The 20,023-nt window shown below is 35.2% G+C and overlaps 1 protein-coding gene across 5 annotated transcripts in view; it reads left to right on the forward strand.

Moving 5' to 3' along the window:
• The window catches only part of TLL1 (tolloid like 1), a 205,666-nt gene that overhangs the window by 22,274 nt on the left and 163,369 nt on the right, over nt 1-20,023 (forward strand). Inside the window, exon 1 of one of the 5 annotated variants that reach the window (XM_037830967.1) lies at nt 10,790-10,827. The exons of the other annotated variants lie outside the window; for them this stretch is intronic. Coding sequence (XP_037686895.1) covers nt 10,800-10,827 — 28 coding nt within the window. The 5' untranslated portion in view covers nt 10,790-10,799. Of the gene's footprint in view, nt 1-10,789; nt 10,828-20,023 lie in introns of those variants that run through there. 5 annotated transcript variants of the gene reach the window in all.

The following is a 20,023-nucleotide window of genomic DNA, read 5'->3' on the forward strand; positions in this document are numbered from 1 at the left end:
ACTCTCCTGCAGTTTCACTTCCTGGGCCACATTTACATTGTCACCTTCCCCCCTTACTTGTCTTCCTCTTTGCTGGCATATGCTGCGTGCACTCCCTCCCTCCCTGGATTTTAATACAAACACACACTCTTACTTTTATCGAGGCAAAATTTGGTTAAGATTGGCATAAAATAAAACTTTGAAGGGAAGCTGAGGCATAGAGAGATTAAGTAATTTACCTTAAGTCACAGAGCTAAGAAGTGATAGGGCCAGAATCCAAGCAAAGGTAACTCGACCCCAAAGTCAGAGATTTTAATGGTGTGTTATGCTACTGCTCCAATTGAATAAGACAAGAAATACAGAATCCTTATAAAAATCCAGCACGTAGAATACATGATAAATTTGTGGTGCAAAGCCAATTAATTTAGAGGGAAAGCAGAGAATTATTTAAATTACAGGAAAGAAGATAAATTTAATTGGTTTTAGATTAATTATTACAGTTTCTTCAGGCTTATACATTAAAAAATAATTGTGTAACTGGTCAAATTATTTTTTAATTTAGATGTATTCACCCTTAATAAATTGCCTTTTTAAGTTAGGCCTATATCTTATTATGGTAATTTTACGGGGTGGTGCTTGAGTACAGAACTCAGGCTCCTTCTTTTAGCTTCTCCATTTTGTCTATTTTGTTGTTCATTGTCGTATCCATGGAACCATTCCACCAAGGAATCAAAATCATTTCCATAAATTTCAGTTTCTTAACTGAGTTTCCCTAAAACCTGTTTTTAATAGAGAAATCAGTAAGCATTTATTTCACTAATTGAGTTTGCAAATAAATCATGTGAAACAAAAGAGTCTGAAGAGATTCTGACAGCTTGCTTATTTTTCTTGTAACTATTTCAGTTTGGATTTTGACATGCATGTATCAGTGATCTCAAAAAAGTGTAAACTTTTGAAGAGACAATTTGATGACTATCTCTCCTTATGAGGATTACACTTATGACCAGAGTTTAACATGAACCAATATTTAAGAGTATGCTATAGGTTTACTTTTGTTAAAAGATCACCATGCCATAACTTTTTCTGTTTTTGGACTCAAATCCTAATATTCTTTCCCTTTTAGGGTCATAATACATATTTCTTTCAATATGTGAAACATGAGGTATGTTCATTATGAGATGTTAAAACAATCCCTGTTCATTGCATCCATAAAGCCACATGAGCTATAAAAGTGCATGTTTTTTCTTTTATTAGGCACCTGTGGAATATGTGAGGAATTAGAAAGTGGCTTGTACAGAGTGCCTTGTCCTGCACAGAAATTATAGTCTGGTCATTAGTGATAGAATAAGTACAGAAATGATTGCATTAAAAATGTAATATAAGGTAAGTTTCACATAAGACACGTTAAAAACTTGTGCTAACTTAAGCAGTATTACAATATTTAAGTACCTGTTCAAGACAATGATATAAGTTGATACAAAGTAAATCTTTCCACCAAACAGTGCTATAGGGCTTGAAAAGAAAGAGATCTTTTACCAGTTCACTTTGGGAATGCTTGACTAAAGGGGTGTGTAAATTGGAAAGATACAATGAATACTGAATATTTCTCTAGCACTGGATGTTTTTCAAAGCACTTTTATATATCTAAACTGGTTTTACAACAACCTGCTAGCACAAGTAGTATTGTTACTCACATTTTAAAAGTAGTTTGAGGCTTAGAGGAGTTACATAGTTTGCTACAAAACTGGTAAGGAAGGTGCCACTCATATCCTGGTCTTCCAACTCTGAATCCTATAAATTTTATATTGTACCACCCCTAAAATAGGAGGTGGAAAACAAAAAGCTATCATCAGTCTAACTGGGACTAATGTAAAGGAGGTTGGAAAGTGATCTGGGAGTAGAGAAGAATTAGATTCCTAAATGCCTGAGAATAGATTTGGGGTGGGAGCCATGGGCTGGAAAGACCATGAGTAGACCACTGCAATAATCCAGGTCAGGCATGATTGTGGCTCAGACTAGGATTTGAGGGAAGTGTTTAGATTCTGGATACATTTTGAAGACAGAGCCAACTGAATATGAGAAAGAAAGAGTCAAGTATGAATCCAAAGTTTAAAAACTTGAGCAACTGGGAGAATACAATTATAGTTTAATGAGATGGGAAACACTGAATGATGAGAAGGTCAGAAGTTGAGTTTTAGACATGTGGAGTTGAGATGCCCATTGGACATCTAAATAATGAAGTCAAGTGGGCAACTGGATACCTGAGTTTACAGTTCGAGAGAAGAGGCCAGGCTGGAGATAGGACTTTAGAAGACATCAGAATACTTATGGTATTTATATCATGAGATTGGATGAGATGATAAGAGGAATGATTATAGACAAAGAAGAGAAGAGGTCCAGGAAATCAGCCCTGGAGAACTCCAGTGTTTTGAATTTCTGAAGATGAGGAAGAACCAGTTGGGAGCTTGGTATTAAAGCAGTTGCTTTAGAATGAGCTGAAATGAGTTCACTGAATGTGGGAAAAACTGTTAAAGGCATGTTGAAACATAACTTAAAAGCAACCTAAAGAGTTTTTTTCCTAGATCATGCTATGGGCCTAATGGTATGTTAGGCATTGAGATGTACAAGAAAAGTCCATCGTAAAACACAATAGTGATTCAGTCTTTTATAAAAGTTGGACTAATGAATGTTGGTTTAGTTCTGACAATACCAGATTGAGAACTATGTAAAAGTGAGTCATTACTCTAATTTATAACGTGAGGAAACTGATTAGAGAAGTTGAGTGAGTTGCTCATGGTTTTACAGGTATTAGGTTTTTTTGTTTTTGATGTTGTTAATGCTTAGTTCTTTTGCAATACTTGGTGTAGTCCCTGCTGACAAAGTTCTTGATATGTTTTACAAGCAGTAAATAAATAAGAGACTGAAACAAAGGAGAGAAAATTAATTGATGTTAAGGAAAATAGAAATATTAAGAACACAGTGACATGAGATGAAGAATCATGGTGTGATGAAAAGAGCACTAAACCAAGAATCTTGGATACCAGTCCTGGCTGTTTAATGTTCCAGAAGCCTTGAAACCAATTTCTCGGGATGTAGTGTGTTGCTGAGAGCATGACTTTCCTATGGGAAAGATGCAAAAGCACATTAAAAAGGTTTGGAAGGACATATACATTGAGGAGTTACTTCCGGGCAGCATCATGGATTTGGAGGACAATAAAGGTAGACTTCTATTTTCCTCTTTGGTATGGTTGATTTGTTTATAATGAGCCTGTGTTAATTCTTTGGTTTCATCCAAAAATAAAAATTGGAAAAGATTCAATATGCAATTTCTATCCATTGGTAGGATGATGTGGTTTACATCCATTTGCTCTCTGAGTATTAGTTTCTCTGTATATAAAATTAAGGAGTTTGATCAGAATCCCTAATATCAATCCCAAGCTTGTGACCCTGTTTAGAACCACAGATTCTTAAACTATCTGTTCTACTGCATTAAAGACAATCTTCGTACTATTGTATTCAAGAAAGTCAAGTAACTGAAATATCCCGAGGCACAGCAATGCTGAAATCACAATTAGGATCAGCTAAGTGTCACTTCAATTTTTGTCTTAACTGTCAGCCATGCAGCCCTCCAAGATGTGATCCCTTCCTTTGTTGCCTCCTACTTCTCATTCTAAAACCTGATTTGGTTGGTCTACCATTCTGGTTTCCTGTTCACTTTCTGTTACCCATGTGAACAGCTCTCAAAGATTTCAGAGTAACAGAATAAACTGAAGAAATAATTTTTTTTTAAAATTCAGATTCTGAAGTACAGATGAGAGATGAAGTACAGTTGTTTGGATTGGAACCTGGAAATCTACACAGAAGAGAGCTTTCATGCACAGCCAGATAGGGAATCCCTGCCCATGGGCTGTCTTTACCTGAAGCAGGTGCCTAGATTTTGCTCTGGTTCAATGGTTTGGGTTTTTCACCAGCTGTTGGAAGTCAGGGAGTTAGATATCATACTGTCATGGCACCTTGACTAGAAATTTTATTGATGAGAGAGTTATAACAAGAAAGCATTCTAAACTTCTGAAAAATATATGTATATACTTATTGTTGTCTAAGCACATCATAGTAAATTACGTTTAGAATTATATTCCCCATAGAAGAGCTTATCTTACCATATAATGAAAAAGAAACTTTCAGATTTAGTGCTTTTACTCTTTTCCCTTCTTCAATTAAATATTCAACATTTTAATTATGCATTGGAGTTCATAAGCAAATATTTTTGAAAATCTTCATCATGCCAAATGAACTATGTGTAGCTTCATGTTTATTCCAAACAGTTTCTGAAATAAGAGATTTCAGCCAATTTCTCAATGGATACTTTTTTGTAATTGAATAACCAGTCCAGATCATTGATTTTTTTTAAAATCCCTCTAAGTACAACATGGTGAGTTTATTTAGTGAAAATAAACCCACCTGTGTCAATTAACTTAGTGAACATTAATAATAATTGTCTTCTAAATGCTAAGAACTGTATTATGTGCTAGAGAGAAATGTGATTTATGGCCTCATGTTGTTGACTGTTGTCTATTTTTATTGTGTGAAAGAGCCTTTTCAGGACTGAGTGTTCTTGTTTGACACCCCATATTATTTTTCTCTCAGAGACAGCATAAGCAGGTTACTTTTTGGCTTAATTATGAAGAACTGCTTAAAGCAAATGAATGACAGATAATTTATTTGCCTGAGAAATTCAGGGCAAGGCTAACCCAGCTTGGAGATGAGACTCTAGTTGAAAACGTGTTAATATTCTGTTCCAAGACAGAATCCCATATTATTGGGCCTACATTTTACCCTTAATTTGTAGTCATGCAAAATAACTGCTGTCTCATAGTAGCCACTTAAACTGAGGTACCATGTAAAACACTTATAACATAGTTTATAATTATTTACAACATTTGCTGGAGAGGCTCCAATACTGAGACGTCAGTGTAGTTCAGTGTCTATAATTATTTCATTTGTCACCCTCATTAGTTGCATATAGCACAAACAAGAAATGATGTTAAAATTCTTTTAAGGTATATTGATTTATTTTTATTTTCAATAACTTCATTTTATAGTAGTTTCTGTTTGGTTCTTATCTATTACCATGTGGAAAATGCTCACAGGGTTTGTTTGTCTATTGCTACCCCAGAGAACAACAGCTTCTCCTAAAAGTGATATTTTTATCCTTATGGTTTAAACTATTTCCACCAGAATTTTTTATCCAGTCTACTAATTTTGGTTTGCTTGAGTTTACTTTGGATGCATCTTTTGTATCATCTTTATGATAGCAATATTAATAATCAGTATTATGACTAAAACATAAATAGCTAGAAATATCAGAAGAGAAGAGGAGCAGCTCATCATAGCTTAGGCCCTCTTTCATAAGAAGGTACTATATTGCAATTGGTATCAATATTTTTGAAACTCAAGGAAAAGTGTTAAATAATAATAGCTGCGCCAGAATTTCCTTTGAAAGAAGATGGTCTGAGAAGAAGAGAAGGAGGAAGATGGGGGGGGGGCAGAAAAAGGAGGAGAAGGAAGAAGAGAAAGAAGGAGGAAGAGGAGGAGAGAAATAAGAATCAACTATTCAGAAAAAACTATATAAATACTGAGGACAGGATTAAGTCTCTTTATGCAGTTTGTGTTAAATCTTGTGATTGGGAGTAGATGATTGAGTGATCTGAGGAACTATAGATTTATATCTTTCTTGGAAAGGTCCTTAATTGCCTGCTGAAAGATGACTTTCTTGAAGCAGATTTTGTGTTAACAGTTCATATGACTGGATTTCTCAGTGTTAAGGATTATTTAGTCATCCCTCCTCTGATATTGCTGACTAGAAAAGTGAGGCCAAGAGAGGTTGGAAAACTTCCTGAAAGTGGGATAAAAATCCATTTCGTGCTCCCTGTAAGGCATTTGTTTACTCAAAAGATGCACCTTTGTTAAGGTCAAAATGAGAGAGAGAGAGAGAGAGAGAGAGAGAGAGAGAGAGACAGAGAGGGAGGGAGAGAGAGGGAGAAAGTACGAGCATGTGCAGGAGAGACACAGACTGTTCTACCTCAGTGGGAATCGCCATTCCTCTATGTGTGGAAACCTCTACTTGTCACTGTTAATGTCATCCCAAATAAGTATTGTATTTGGGAACTGGCCAGACTGTATGAAAGTGCATTTCAGTTTGCATCTAGAGCTTAGCTCGAGTGTAGAAAAATATTAATTGCCATTTGGAATCACTCTGCAAGGAATAACTGAGATGCAAATGCAGGGCTGCCTTAAGCATAATAAACAAATAATTAAGCCCATTATAATTTACCAGTGAAATTCTCAAGCATTGAGAGAGTAGTGTTGGGGCATGTTTTATGGAAACCAGAGAATGTTAGAGTGGTTTAACTACTACCATCTGTAGTCTAGCCATTGGCCATGTTGAGCTGGAAGGGATCTTAGAGAGCATTGGTTGGGATGATTTTTCCAGTTGTCCTTTGAGGAGCTCCAAGCTCTTGGAATCCCTGAGGCAGGGCAGAGGAGCCTGCTGGGGACCTTCACCCTTTCTTCAAGTTGAAGTAAAAGCCACTCTGCTTTTACCTGATTTACATCTTTGCTTCTGTTACATAGAAAACAAGTTCAAAAGCTCATAGATATAATATTTCCTATCTTTAAAAAAGTTTTATTTGGTAACATAGGCAATATAAGATTTGCCATTTAACCGTTTTTAAGTGTATAATTCAGTGGCATTAATTACATGTACAGTGTTGTGCTACCATCACTGCACTTCATTATTAAAAATTCTTCATCACCTCAAACAGAAACTCTTTACCTACTAAGCAATAACTCAGTTTCCTCCCTTCCCCTGTACCCCTGGCCCCTGGGAACCTCTAATCTATTTGCTGTCTCTATGAATTTGCTATTCTAGGTAGTTCATATAAGTGGAATCATACAATATTTGTCTTTTTGTGTTTGGCTTATTTCTCTTAGCATAATGTTTTAAAAGTTCATCCATGTTGTAGTATGTATCAGAACTTCATTACTTTTTATGGCTGAGTAATATTATACTACATGTATATACCACATTTTATTTATCTGTTAATCTGTTTCCACCTTTTGATTATTGTGAATAATGCTACTATGAACACTGGTGTCTGAGTCCCTATTTTCAATTCTTAAATATTTTATATCTTGATAGGAATTTGGGTGCATGCATTTTTTAAAACTCAGTGTATGTATACAAGATTTGTATGTTTTATTATATTTGAAATTTGTATTAAAAAAAAAAACTGTAACCAGATACTGAACTCAAGTTAACTGCAGCATGCTGAAATATTTGGTGTGAAGTAGACTGACACCTGTGGCTTACTTTGAAATGCATCAAAAATAAGGGGGATTTGATGGCTAGATATAGGATATATGATGAAACAAATATCTTGTTAGCAGTAAATAGTAGATGGAGGGTATATGGATACTCACTCTATGATTCTTTTAACTTTGCTGTTTGTTTGACATTTTTCAAAATAAGTTACTGGGGTTAAGACTCATTTATATGGCAGAATACTCATTTTTATAAAGTGAGGGTCAGGGAGAGTGGGATTAGTCATTGGAAGAGCAGGATCTAGAACCCCAAAACAGTCAAGGAAACAGTTCTGCTGCTTGTCTTTGCATTCAAGTTTGAGCATTTTCCTTGAGATTTGTTTACATGAATGTTGGAAAAATCACGAAGAATGTCAAAGATGAAAAAAGGCATTCTATAGTATTATTGAAATGATTACTTTCATAGGGTTTTTTTTTTTTTTTTTTCTTTTGTTGTTTGTTTCTTGTGCTGGTAGTATCAAGGCAATTTCTGTGCTTCTTGTAATTTACTACATTAGTGTTTGTTGTGAATTGATAGATTTTGTGGTATTTCTGGACCAACATTTCATTCTGTTTTCCATTCAAATATAAGTAAATGCATCTGACATTTCTTGATCAATGAAATTACAAAAGTGAAGGTAACTTCTATACCACAGGTCCATGAATTTTACATAGGCTTTCCTCTTTTTTTTCTGAAAAAAAAAAATAGCATTGCTTCTGGTGTTTAAGTGACATGAATCATAATGGACTGCCCCCAAAAGATTTTTCCTTGACTCTCTGGAGTCAAGACTGCCCTGGGTTGAATTCTGGTTGTCATATTTCTAAGTGTGAGACCTTGGAAATATTACTCAAATTATCTGAACCTGTTTCCTTGGGTGTAAAATGGGGATAATAATAGTGGCTGAGATCCCATAGAGTTTAAATAAATGTCAGCAATTATTTTAATTAGAGGTAACCTTAGAGTTTGTGAATTAATGACATATATTTACATTTTTATATTCATATTTATAACAATTTACATTTATGTGTTTATATTTTTATTTATTTTACTTTGAATTTATAGTTGGCATAGTGTTTCAGTTTGCTTAAGCTGCCAGAATGCAATATACCAGAAATGGGTTGGCTTTTTTAATGGGGATTTATTAGTTTACAAATTTACAGTTCTAAGACCATGAAAATGTCCAAATTAAGGTATCAAGAGAAAGACACCTTCTCTGAGGAAAGGCTGCTGGCATCCAGGGTTCCTCTGTCACATGGGAAGGCACATGGCGGTGTAAGGCAGACATAGTCCTTCTCTCCTGGGTTTTGGTTCAATGTCTCTCTCTCAAAATGTCTCTGGGTATTTTCTCTCTCTTATCTTCATAAAGACCCCAGTTGATGGATTAAGACCCACCCTGAATGGGCTGGGTCACATTTCAATTGAAATAAGTTAACCAAAAGGTCCCAACCAAAATAGGTCTGCCCCCACAAAAATGGATTAAAAGATGGCCTTTTCTGGGGTATATAACAGCTCCAAAGTACCACACATGGGATTGCACTTCTGAGTACTTGCAAGATTTTATATCTTGACTCTTCATTTCAATAAAGCATGCATGGAGTAATTGTTACCTGCTACTCAACCAAAACCATGAATCATCTACAAAGCACATTGTTTGTCAAAATTGATCTTAATTATTCTCTAATTCTATTATCCTTTAAAAGACTTGTTGGTTTTTCAGATTGCAGCATTGATTGTAGCTTTCTGATTTCCTCCCTAGAATTCCAAAATGTAAGGATTGTAAAATTGTTAAATTGAACAATTCAAAATGTAAGAAATGTAGATGTCCAAAAGAGTAAGAAACTAGAATTTTAATCATTAATATCTTAATATACCTTCTTAAGATAAAGATGCTCCTTTTTCACATTGATTGGGAAAGAATGTTGATGCTAATTGGAGATATGATGCCAGACTAATGAAAATGTTAGAAGGAAAATTATCGAATAAATATATGCCCTGTCCCCCCAGCATACATATAAATTTAAGATGATAGTATAATATTTGTATGAAGAGAATAAATGTGAAGGTTATATTACTTTAGTTCAGTAGTTGTGTAATGCATTGTTCATCCATTAAGTGAAGTCCTTTTTTTGTAATGTGTTATTTCATAGTTTGTAAGAGTGACAAAATGTGCTTGTGGTACAGAATCATAGAATTTGGAGTGTTGGGAGGAAGCTTTGAGGTAATCTAGATAATTTATGGATTTTAAATTAGCCCTGGATGCAAATTAAAATTATTCTAAAAAATACCAACATTTAGGGCCCATCTCAGGTGCATTAAATCAGAACCTCTGGGAACAGAGCTTAAGGATTTGTAGATTTTGAGAACTTTTTTGATGATTGTACCCTTTTGTCAATTTAAGAATAATTCATGTGGTTTTTCTATCACCATTTGGAGAGGAAACAGAGAACTACATTAGATTTTCCTAAAGTCATAGAGTTATTTACCTTCAGAATTGAAATAGAATCATGTTCTTCTCTTAAACAGGAGTTTTCCCACACTGCTTCCCTTTGTTTCCTTCAGTCTTTGTTCTGTGTTATGAATTTGTGTGGGTGCCAGAAATCCTTGGGGTAGACTAATCAGGTGCAGTCAAGCCTTATTTTAGAGGATGAACCTCAGCGATATCACATATTTGCGTTTCCTGAAACACTGTGGAAGGAGTGAAGACCTTGACATTGTCCCAGTATCCCTGAACTGGGCTGGGCACACTGCTCCATAATCGAGTCCCCTTGTGGCAAGGAGAAAGCACAGTGACAATTCTAGTTGGTCACTTACTCTAATTTTATGCACTGTGTATTAATTAAATTGCATTCTACTTTATTCAATAATGATGGAATATATGTACATTAGCCTAGTTTTAGCTATGGGGCATGATATTAGGTTTTTTAAAAAAAGATGATAGAATAAAAGTAAGTAAGTAAAACTTTTTCCCTCATTTAAACTACGTTAACCTATTTTATGATGATAAATCTTATGTCTTGACTCTTATTTAGAACCAACAATATAATTCATATAACTCATATACTATATTTATACCATTAATTGACTTTCTGTGTATTCCAGATTTTGTTTTAACGTGCAGTTTTAATAGTACCAAATCATCAAGGCTAACTTTCAAATGAATGGCAAAATGGAAAAATGTATTAAAACCATTTTATGTTACATCCTTTGGAGAAATACAGTGTATTTTATGTTTTCCTCACCATTTCTTGCTTTGGTGGGATAATGTTATAATCTCAAATGCCATGTGGCCAAACATGGATGCAGTGTTAGTGCCTCTTGAAGGCCTTGTTTAAAACACTCACTCTGGGATACTACTGTGCTTCTTTACTTCCAGACTGACCACTGCTCTAAGCAGTGCTGGGGCAATGCCTGGGCTGCCCGAGCCCTTGAAGTTCAAGAAGAAGCACCTGGACTTCTCATGATGGGAGGTCAGAGTCAATGTAAGTGTAAGTGACTTCCTAATTTGGGGGGCTGAATCCCTTCAGTGATAAGGTCTCTTTGAAGTCAGCCATATAAATGGTCATTTCCAGTGTGCCTTCTATGTCATCAACATACCCCAAATTATTGCCGTTGACCTAAAATAGAACTTTGCAAATATTTCTCAAGTAATAAAATTCCTAATTATCTCAGATGAAAATCACAGTACAAAGGTATGATGCACTCAGTTTTTTTTTGTTTCCTTAGAATTACCCAGCAATATTTTCAATTTTGTGAAAATATTACTCATTGCAAATTGGAGTTAATTTGAAAATCAATGTTAATTGTAATTTATAGAGAATATTTAAAGTCTAATTAAATGTTTTCTTGGTCTTTTCAAACCAAGCAGAACTTTGTCAATTAAAAACATATATGTGGGCAAAGGTGAAAAAAATTATATTTTGAGATAATTTTTATTTTGCTTAGAGCATTGTTATCGAGCATTGTTGTATGGTACGGCTATATTTCTTTTCAATGATGTCACTTCAGGAATTCCCAATAATGTAGGAAGTCCTAACGGTAACAGTTCATTAAATTGTATCAGAATATACTTGGTGTATATATAAGTGTACACCAATATACAAATATACAGAATATACTTGTATTCAATATACAAATGGATAACAGAAACAATGGCAAATACATTAATTTATGATAAATTACAGAGGACTGGGATTGAGTTTTTCCTTAATGGAAAAATAATGAAGTTATAATACCATGCTTGTATTAGGGTGGGATTTTCATTAAGAACAGGGAAGGAGGAGGAAGTGATGAGAGAATGAAAAATATTATATTGCCATCAAGTTTTATTCTTACCAAGTTCCAAGGATCTAATAGTTGTAAATGTTTATAAGTTATATGATAATGTCATTTGAAGATCATGAAAAGATAAATTCTCTTGAACAATTGACCTTTAGAACTTTCATGTAAGATTATGATATTTGATTACAGAGAAGGGAAACAAAGTCCTGCAGTAAAGATTCAAGCTGGTTTCTATTTTTTTATCTTATGACCCAGATATAATGCAGATAAACAAGTTTGAAATAATAACTTACGAATTAATATTTTACATATCTCCAGTTTCCTAAATTGTACTCATCCTATTACACATTGAAATAGTGAGTATTGGAAAAAGCATGAAAAATAGAGTAAAAAACCCTACGTATAATTAAATTCAAGTTCCTCTTCTTCCTTCAGGGTCATTTATGTTCTCCCACAGGGTTGTTGTGAGGATCAAATGAGATTATATATGTGAAAGTACTTTAACAATCTATTGGATGCAATCCATAGAATGAATAATTTTAAATAAGTTGGGTATTTCACCCAGCAAGTCTTGAGAAGGGTGTCTTCTTTATATAGCTTTAATACAAGAAAGCAAGGAACAAACTGATGCATGGCAGGCTAAATTGCATGAAATAACAACATAGAAATATTTACGAAAAGCAGCTTTAGTCACCATGGCATATCCTGGAATCAAGCTGTCTTCTATACTCTTTCTACCCCTCTCTCTTCCCTCAAACTTCTTTTCTTTCTTTCCCTTTCTCCACTCTTTCTTCCCTCCTTACCTTCTTTTCAAGATTGGTAGCATTTTCTGGGTTTGTCTTCTCACTTTAACTTTTGTGTCTTTCAGACCCTTCTATGTATGTGCTTAGATCACTTTGATATAATGGCAGGTTTTGTATAAAATATTTTTGTCATCTTTCCCTTGATGCCTTGTAGTAAGGCAGTGTGGTGCTCTAAGCTGCTGGATGAGAAAAAGAATAGTAGCCTTTGTTTGCCAGTGAATAATAAAACCAGTAGGTAGTGTTGCCAGGTGTGTATAGTCGTACTTCAGCTGAGAATGTTCTGTGGTTTAAACTCTTAAGCTCTATCTGTCACTACCATTTACAACAACAACAAAAAAAATAAAGCACACCCCCATGTGTTACGTTTAGAATTAAGTAACAGAGAAAAGCAGAAACAGAGTAAAGTAATTCATAAAAATTAAGTAAACATAGTTTGAAGAGAAATACATAAAAACCTAAACTGCAGAAAGGGGGTAGCATAAAGATGAATTTTTAGGTTGGGAATGAGGGGAAGGCTGTTGATGAGAGAAAAAGACAAAGAAAACTCATTCTCTAGGATTGTTATGACTTGTCAGAACTGATTTCAGAAGAGCTCACTGGGGATCTGTGCACACCACTTGACCTATGTCAAGAACACTGGAAAGGGAGAAAAAGGCCCAAAGTGAATGGGTAACAGGAGGTAAGGAACTCATTTATCTTGGCATTGATAGTTTAAACAGTATACAGTTAAATGGAGTATCTGTTTTAAAACTATTTAAGCTTATTATCATCAAATGCTTGCCGTGTTTCTTTGTTATTGGTTGTTTGCTTTTGAGACCTGTAGTTGAAAGAGTGTTTTAGAAAACTCAATATTTACATCATCATTGTTTACCATTATGTACTTACCCTAAAGCAGAAAATTAGGGTTGCTTTTTCTCCATTGTTTTCATTCCTTCATTTCTTGTAATCTTCCTTTTTCTGCCCTTCTTTTCTTCCCATGTCTCTTTCTTCTTCCTTTTCTTCCTTGTTTTCTATCCTCCAGTCCAAGATTTTAGGGCCGGGTTCCCGCTCTTCGGAAATGTTTGTGCTTGTGTAAACAGTACCCTCATATGTGGTTGCCCAGCCTCCAAGCCACAGGGCAATGGGAAAGTGGTAATTCTTTGCTCAAAATGGTGATGCTTTATAAGTCATAAAGTCCCAAAAATATAACCAGAACTTTTTATTTCAGTCTGAGTCAAGAATCAGAAATTGTTGACTTTTGGATTAGCAAATTATCAAAATTTTTATCTGTCAATTTTCAAAATTTTAAAAAAAGTAATATTCCAGTCATGTGATATTAATTATTAGAAATGATACAGATATTGTATCCATAATTTAATTATCATCGCTATGCAAGTTAGAGGCAGATTTATTATTTTCTTTAGGGCAGGAAAATAATGCAAATAAATGAAAGATTAAAATTTTGCATATAGCATGGGTCAGAGAGTTAGTGGCAGTAATTATGTTTTTTCAGCCTTGGTAGTTGGTAGCACACAGACTCAAACAATTTGGGGACCTATGGATTGCAAAAGAAGTAAAATAGCAGATATGTGTGTGTGCCTCTATATATATTTTTGTGTGTCTTATATATGTGCAATTTTGATTAATTGATTAATTGATTAATTTTTTAACACATGAATTCAATATTAAGACTCTACTGAAGAGGCTCCTGAGAGCGGGATGGGGAAGATTTCTGGGTTAAAAACTTCACACTTAAAGATGTGATGTTTCTCTTCAGTGCATTTGAAAATATAAGTGACTCCATTAAAAATCCCACAAGAACTGGAATTTGGATGTAATGTGACTGGTAATTTGCTCTCATCCTCTGGCTGAAGTTCTAATCTTTGGGGAGAGGAAGATCTCAGGGGATGGCAGCACCAGTGGGAAATGAGAGACAACCCTGTCTTGGGAAGCAGAAGGCAAAGAGATGGTCCTCTTGTCTGGAGTATTTTTGGGGTTTTAATCTGCATAATCTAATGATGAAACCACCAGAGATTTATGGATCTCTGCTGGTGTCCTGGACAATCACAGTTGGGATTAGTGCCATGTGTTATCATTGATATTTAAGCCAGAGTGGACAACTGCCTTCCACAGGTGCCATACCAAAGTTGTGAGCTAGATGCCAGAAGCTGGGAACTCCCAGCCAGCTAGCTGTACTGGCCGACTCTGTCATTTCATTTACTTTGCAATAATGTGACCTCATGTTTGTGAAATAGAACAACTTCAATTTTGGACCCTCTTTACCAACTAATGACAAAGTTTTACTGCACTGGTTGAATGGAACATGCTAGGTTTATGTCATCCTTTTTCTTCTTCTATTTTTAATGAACCACAGCTTCTTTGTCAAAAGTAAAAAGTAGTAGTTCTGGCCATTTTTTTTTTTTAATATTCATTTTATTGAGATATATTCACATACCATGCAGTCATACAAAACAAATTGTACATTCAGTTGTTCACAGTACCATTACATAGTTGTGCATTCATCACCAAAATCAATCCCTGACACCTTCATTAGCACACACACAAAAATAACAAGAATAATAATTAAAGTGAAAAAGAGCAATTTAAGTAAAAAAGAGCACTGGGTATCTTTGTTTGTTTGTCTGTTTCCTTCCCCCATTTTTCTACTCATCCATCCATAAACTAGACAAAGGGGACTGTGGTCCTTATGGCTCTCCCAATCCCACTGTCCCCCCTCATAAGCTACATTTTTATACAATCGTCTTCAAGATTCATGGGTTCTGGGTTGTAGTTTGATAGTTTCAGGTATCTACCGCCAGCTACCCCAATTCATTAGAACCTAAAAAGGGTTGTCTATATTGTGCGTAAGAGTGCCCACCAGAGTGACCTCTCGGCTCCTTTTGGAATCTCTCTGCCACTGAAGCTTATTTCATTTCCTTTCACATCCCCCTTTTGGTCAAGAAGATGTTCTCCATCCCAGAATGCTGGGTCTACATTCCTCCCCAGGAGTCATATTCCACGTTGCCAGGGAGATTCACTCCCCTGGGTGTCTGATCCCACGTAGGGAGGAGGGCAGTGATTGCACCTGTCTGGCCATTATTACAATCTTGAAATGTAAATTTGATTTTATCTACATATTTAGAAATTAGAGGAGAACTTTTCATACTGGAGCTGACTTTTAGGAATTAAAAAAAGTGCTTAAAACAATCTCAAACCTTTGCATACCATGGAAGATGGGGCTTTTGGAAGATACGTACAGTACCACTTAGAGTGAATGATCTTCACTTACTCTTTTATTGATTTTTATTTTTTTCAACTGTGTTTTGCAGGAATATTGAATAGGAAAGAACTTAAAACAAGTTTAAAGTAAAACTAAAGTAAAAATTAAAATTAATTCCCTCAAAACGGGAAGTTTTAGCTGGAGTTTGTTTTTTTTTTCCTTCTTTTCTTTCTTTCTTTTACTGCTTCTAGTTGTTGCATTAGCAGCCACAGACCAAGTGCAAACATCATTGATTTTAATAAGATGGATTAATAAAAATGTAAGAGGATTAAGCATTTCAAGTTCTGACTTCTACAAGTATTATGAGAGTATTGGTTTGATGCCAGTGTACTATAGGTGCTAATTTATTACTGCTTTGCTTGAAGTAATGTAGAAGGTCACCTGCTCTGAGATGTTCACCTAGGGCATTCGTTCTCTCCCAGAAGTGATTTTGGCTTCACAGGACGTTTGGCAGTGTCTGGAGAGAGTTGTGGTTGTTACAACAGTGGGGAGATGTGCTACTGTCATCTAGTGGATAAAGTCCAGGTAAACATTCTACAACTCACAGGACAGTGCCCCACAATAAAGAATTATCCAGTCCAAAATGTTAGGAGTGTCAAGGTTGATAAAACCCTGACCTGAGGTATTTACAGTTTGACTTTTATCTCTTCTCTTTTTATTTTCTTTCATTCTTTTCCACTCTTCTTAAATGGGTATGTGTAACTTGGAGTTGAGTTCAGTAAGTGGCTCTCTGTTTTGTGCTGAATCTAAGCTTTACAGAGTTGTTTCTCAAGGTTGGGATTGTACAGTGTGAAAAGGGAGTCAGAAGATCTGTGTTGTAGCTCTCTGACCTCGGGCACGCTGCTTAAACTCTTCTAGTCGTTATCTCTAAAAATCAGACCTAAATGATACCTAAGGTTTCTTGTAGCCCAGCAGAGTCAAAATAATTGGTCTAAACCATTCATTCAACCTTCTTGAGACTATTGTCTTTGTCGAACAATGCGGTAGATGTTAGCAGTGAAACGACACAGAAGACATAGTTCCTGATTTCTAAATGCTTGCAACTTAGCTGGGGAGACACCCATGTAAACAGAAGTGACTGTGTATTGTGATAAGGGTTCTAACAAAAGTATGATTTAATTTCTGCCATAGAACAGGGGAGGATAGCTACCATCTAAGGTAAGAAGAGTTGGGTAAATCCTCAGAGACGAGATAGAATCTGACGCGGCTAGTGAAGGAGAGGAAGGATTTGAAAGGAGAAGGAGAGGAAGGGCATTCCAGGAAAAAGGAATGGCACAGGCAAAAACTTAGAATTATGGGAAAATTAGCTGGTATGTTTGAGAATGTTAAGTATGGCTAGAACATGAAAGATCACTGAATAAAAATGCTCTTCAGTAATTGCTTTACAATATCAAAAATTTCCAAAAGAATCTTAAATATAAAAAAAAATCAATATTCAGATGTTTTATTCAGCATCTAACCCCTGATCTTACACCTTAGCTCTTCATTCATTTCCAGTGTATCTACCACAAACAATAACCACCTTCTATTACAGTCTGGGAATTTCTTCAGGCGCCCATTTCTCCTGCTTTGCTTTTCTTATCTTGTGTCTGATATGCTGTTTTATTGTTAATGTTGTAACTTGTGAGGCAGAAAAGTCAGGAATGAAATCCTATTTAAAAAAAAAGCGTCAGTCTTTTCCTCCTCAAGTTCCCTTGAGGTAATTTTGAATTTTAATAACCCCCCTTGGAGCAGTGGATTTGGGCAAAACTGCTGATGGTATGATTTGTGAATTAGGGTGAACCAAGTGTCCCACCATCCCATTTAGCCCTTGTGGAGTAAATAGAGACCATGATGGGAGACAGTGGCAAGGCGTCCAGCCTAAACTGCCACAGGCAGCCACAGTTTTTGTTTTAGGGTGATCAAATGCTGCTCAGCATTGCCGATCACGTGGTTCTCAGCTAGGCCTAAGTCACCACCAAACTCAAGTATCTTTTCTGGCTTTGAAAGTCAGTATCTTCCTTCAGATTACATCACAAGAAATAGTGGGAGTAATCTGAAGAAATTCGTCTTTCTGTTGTCTGTCAAGAAGTAGATGGATTTTGCATGAGTTTCCACTCACATCTGACTTTTCTCAGGAAAGGGGCGTTTAAGTGGAATAACTCCTTCTGTTGCTTTCCTTTGGAAATATCCAGAAATAAAAAGAAGGTATGTAGTAGATAGCACAGCGACTTGCTGAGAGTTCATGAAGTCTACCTTCTATTTCCAGCCAAGCCACTGAGTTTCTGTGAAAATTCATTTCTTGATGCCTGAACTTTTCTTTCTAGAAAAAGCTAATAATACCTGCTGTTCATTACTCAGGACTTATGAAGTAATGCCTGTAGAATATTTGAGAAAAGTTCTATAACATGGAAAAGTGTTTTTCCACTTGATATCTGTTCATTCTCTATTTATATGATTAGGCATTAAGTATTCTGACATTTGACAACTTCCTTTCGTTTTCCCACTAAAAAGTAAAATTCATGATTAGCTGTTCAGTATGAATTTGTCACAACCTCACTTAACCTACTAAATATCCCAGAAAAGAGCAGACTTGGCTGCAGTTGAATCAGTATGACTTTGCTAATTTGGCCACTACATTAAGCCAATCGTTTTTGATTTGGATTGAGCTAAAGGGGAATGTTCAGAAAGTGAGGCCTGGGTGCATTCCCCAAGAAGTCACTGGAGTGCAGCTGGTTTTATCAGCTAGGTGAGGGGATGCAAAGGGATAAAAATAAATGCTTCCAAAGCCAACATGTCCCCCATGATATGTGTTAATCATCAGTGATAGTTGCAGAGGGACTATAATGAAGAATTAATGGATCAGCAATCTTAAGTATGATATGAAAAAAAATGTTTTGATTTCTTAAGGACTTCATTATGGAATAGGTGATAAACATATATTCTTTCATTATCATCTATCAGATTTTGTTTTCTAAGTGAATAGTTATTTACCGCATACTTTAAAGCTGAAGTTGATAAAGTTTTACTAAAACAAGCCATACCCATTCGTTTACATATAGTGTATGGTTGCTTTTTTGCTTCAATGGCAGAGTTAACTAGTTGCAAGAGACTTTTAGCTTACAAAGACCAAGGTAAAATACATGACATCAGGCTCTTTATAGAAAGGTCTGCTGACTCCTATTTCCATGAAATACTTTTTCTAAACCAAAACTAATTTCTGCAATTAGATCAGATCTGTCAGGGTCATTATTTACCTACACAAATGAACTTCTTTTATTTTGAAGAAGTAGTAACCCTAAGTACTTTCTTTTCATTTCATGTGCTTCAAAACACCTAAGAAGCTTCTTTTTTAACTGCAAATGTTGATATAATATGTAAAAAAAGAAAGTTTCTCATGATTCATAAGCACTCTAGAAAAGACTTATGCATATAGAAATACAGTGACTATAAAGTGATGTTAAATTGTATTCTACCAGTTATATTTAGGGAAATGAATAAATAACAATAACAACAGCAAATGCTTATAAAAGTGCTTATTGTATGTCAGACAGTGTTCTAAGTATTTTTTTATTTCTTTCTCCAACAACCCTTTGAAGTAGGACAATTTTATTTCTGTTTTACAGATGTCTGTTTTTGTAGTTGTCAATACAGTTGAAGAATTCAACTTGTAAGAAAAACAGCTAATAAAATTTCATTTGTAATTTATTTCATAGGTTTGATGATACAAATAAATGGTAGTTTCAGTTGTTATACTTCTAAGCTTGATTTGACCCCAAATTTTTGTATAGTTTTGTTTCTATTAGGTTTGTTTATCTCCTCCTTTAAAGTTAACAAATACAAACGTGCCCATATTGCAGATTTCAATGGCTGATTTCATCTCCTGCACAGAGCGGTTCTCCATTCAGTGGTTTGTTCAGAGATACCACAGTTAAAATTTTGGAATTTAGAATTTACTTTCAATCTGCTGTTATTAAAAAGATTAAGAGTTCTTTATTAGAAAAAAATATTTTGACACATTTAAGATCAGTAATATGTTCCTTATTCCCTTAACTCTGTGAAAAGAAGCTTTCCATTTTGTCTAAATCGATTTGAAAATTTAAATTTCCTCTGAAACAAAAAGCTTTGAATTTACGTACCAGCCTTACAAACTATACATTGAGATATCTGGGTTACCTGGGTATGGTGACCGGCTTCTGATTAGAATGGTAAAGCAGTTTCTTTAACTGTGTGAACTTTCTCAAAATATTCTTTTATAAGACATCAGAACTTTACACTGTATTATATGTGCAAAAAACGCTAACATTTTTCTTTTCCTTCTCTCACTTTTCAAACCTTCATTGCATGCTGGTGTTGGCAGTA

Source organism: Choloepus didactylus, chromosome 3 (assembly GCF_015220235.1).
Source record: "Choloepus didactylus isolate mChoDid1 chromosome 3, mChoDid1.pri, whole genome shotgun sequence".
Classification (NCBI taxonomy): domain Eukaryota; kingdom Metazoa; phylum Chordata; class Mammalia; order Pilosa; family Megalonychidae; genus Choloepus; species Choloepus didactylus.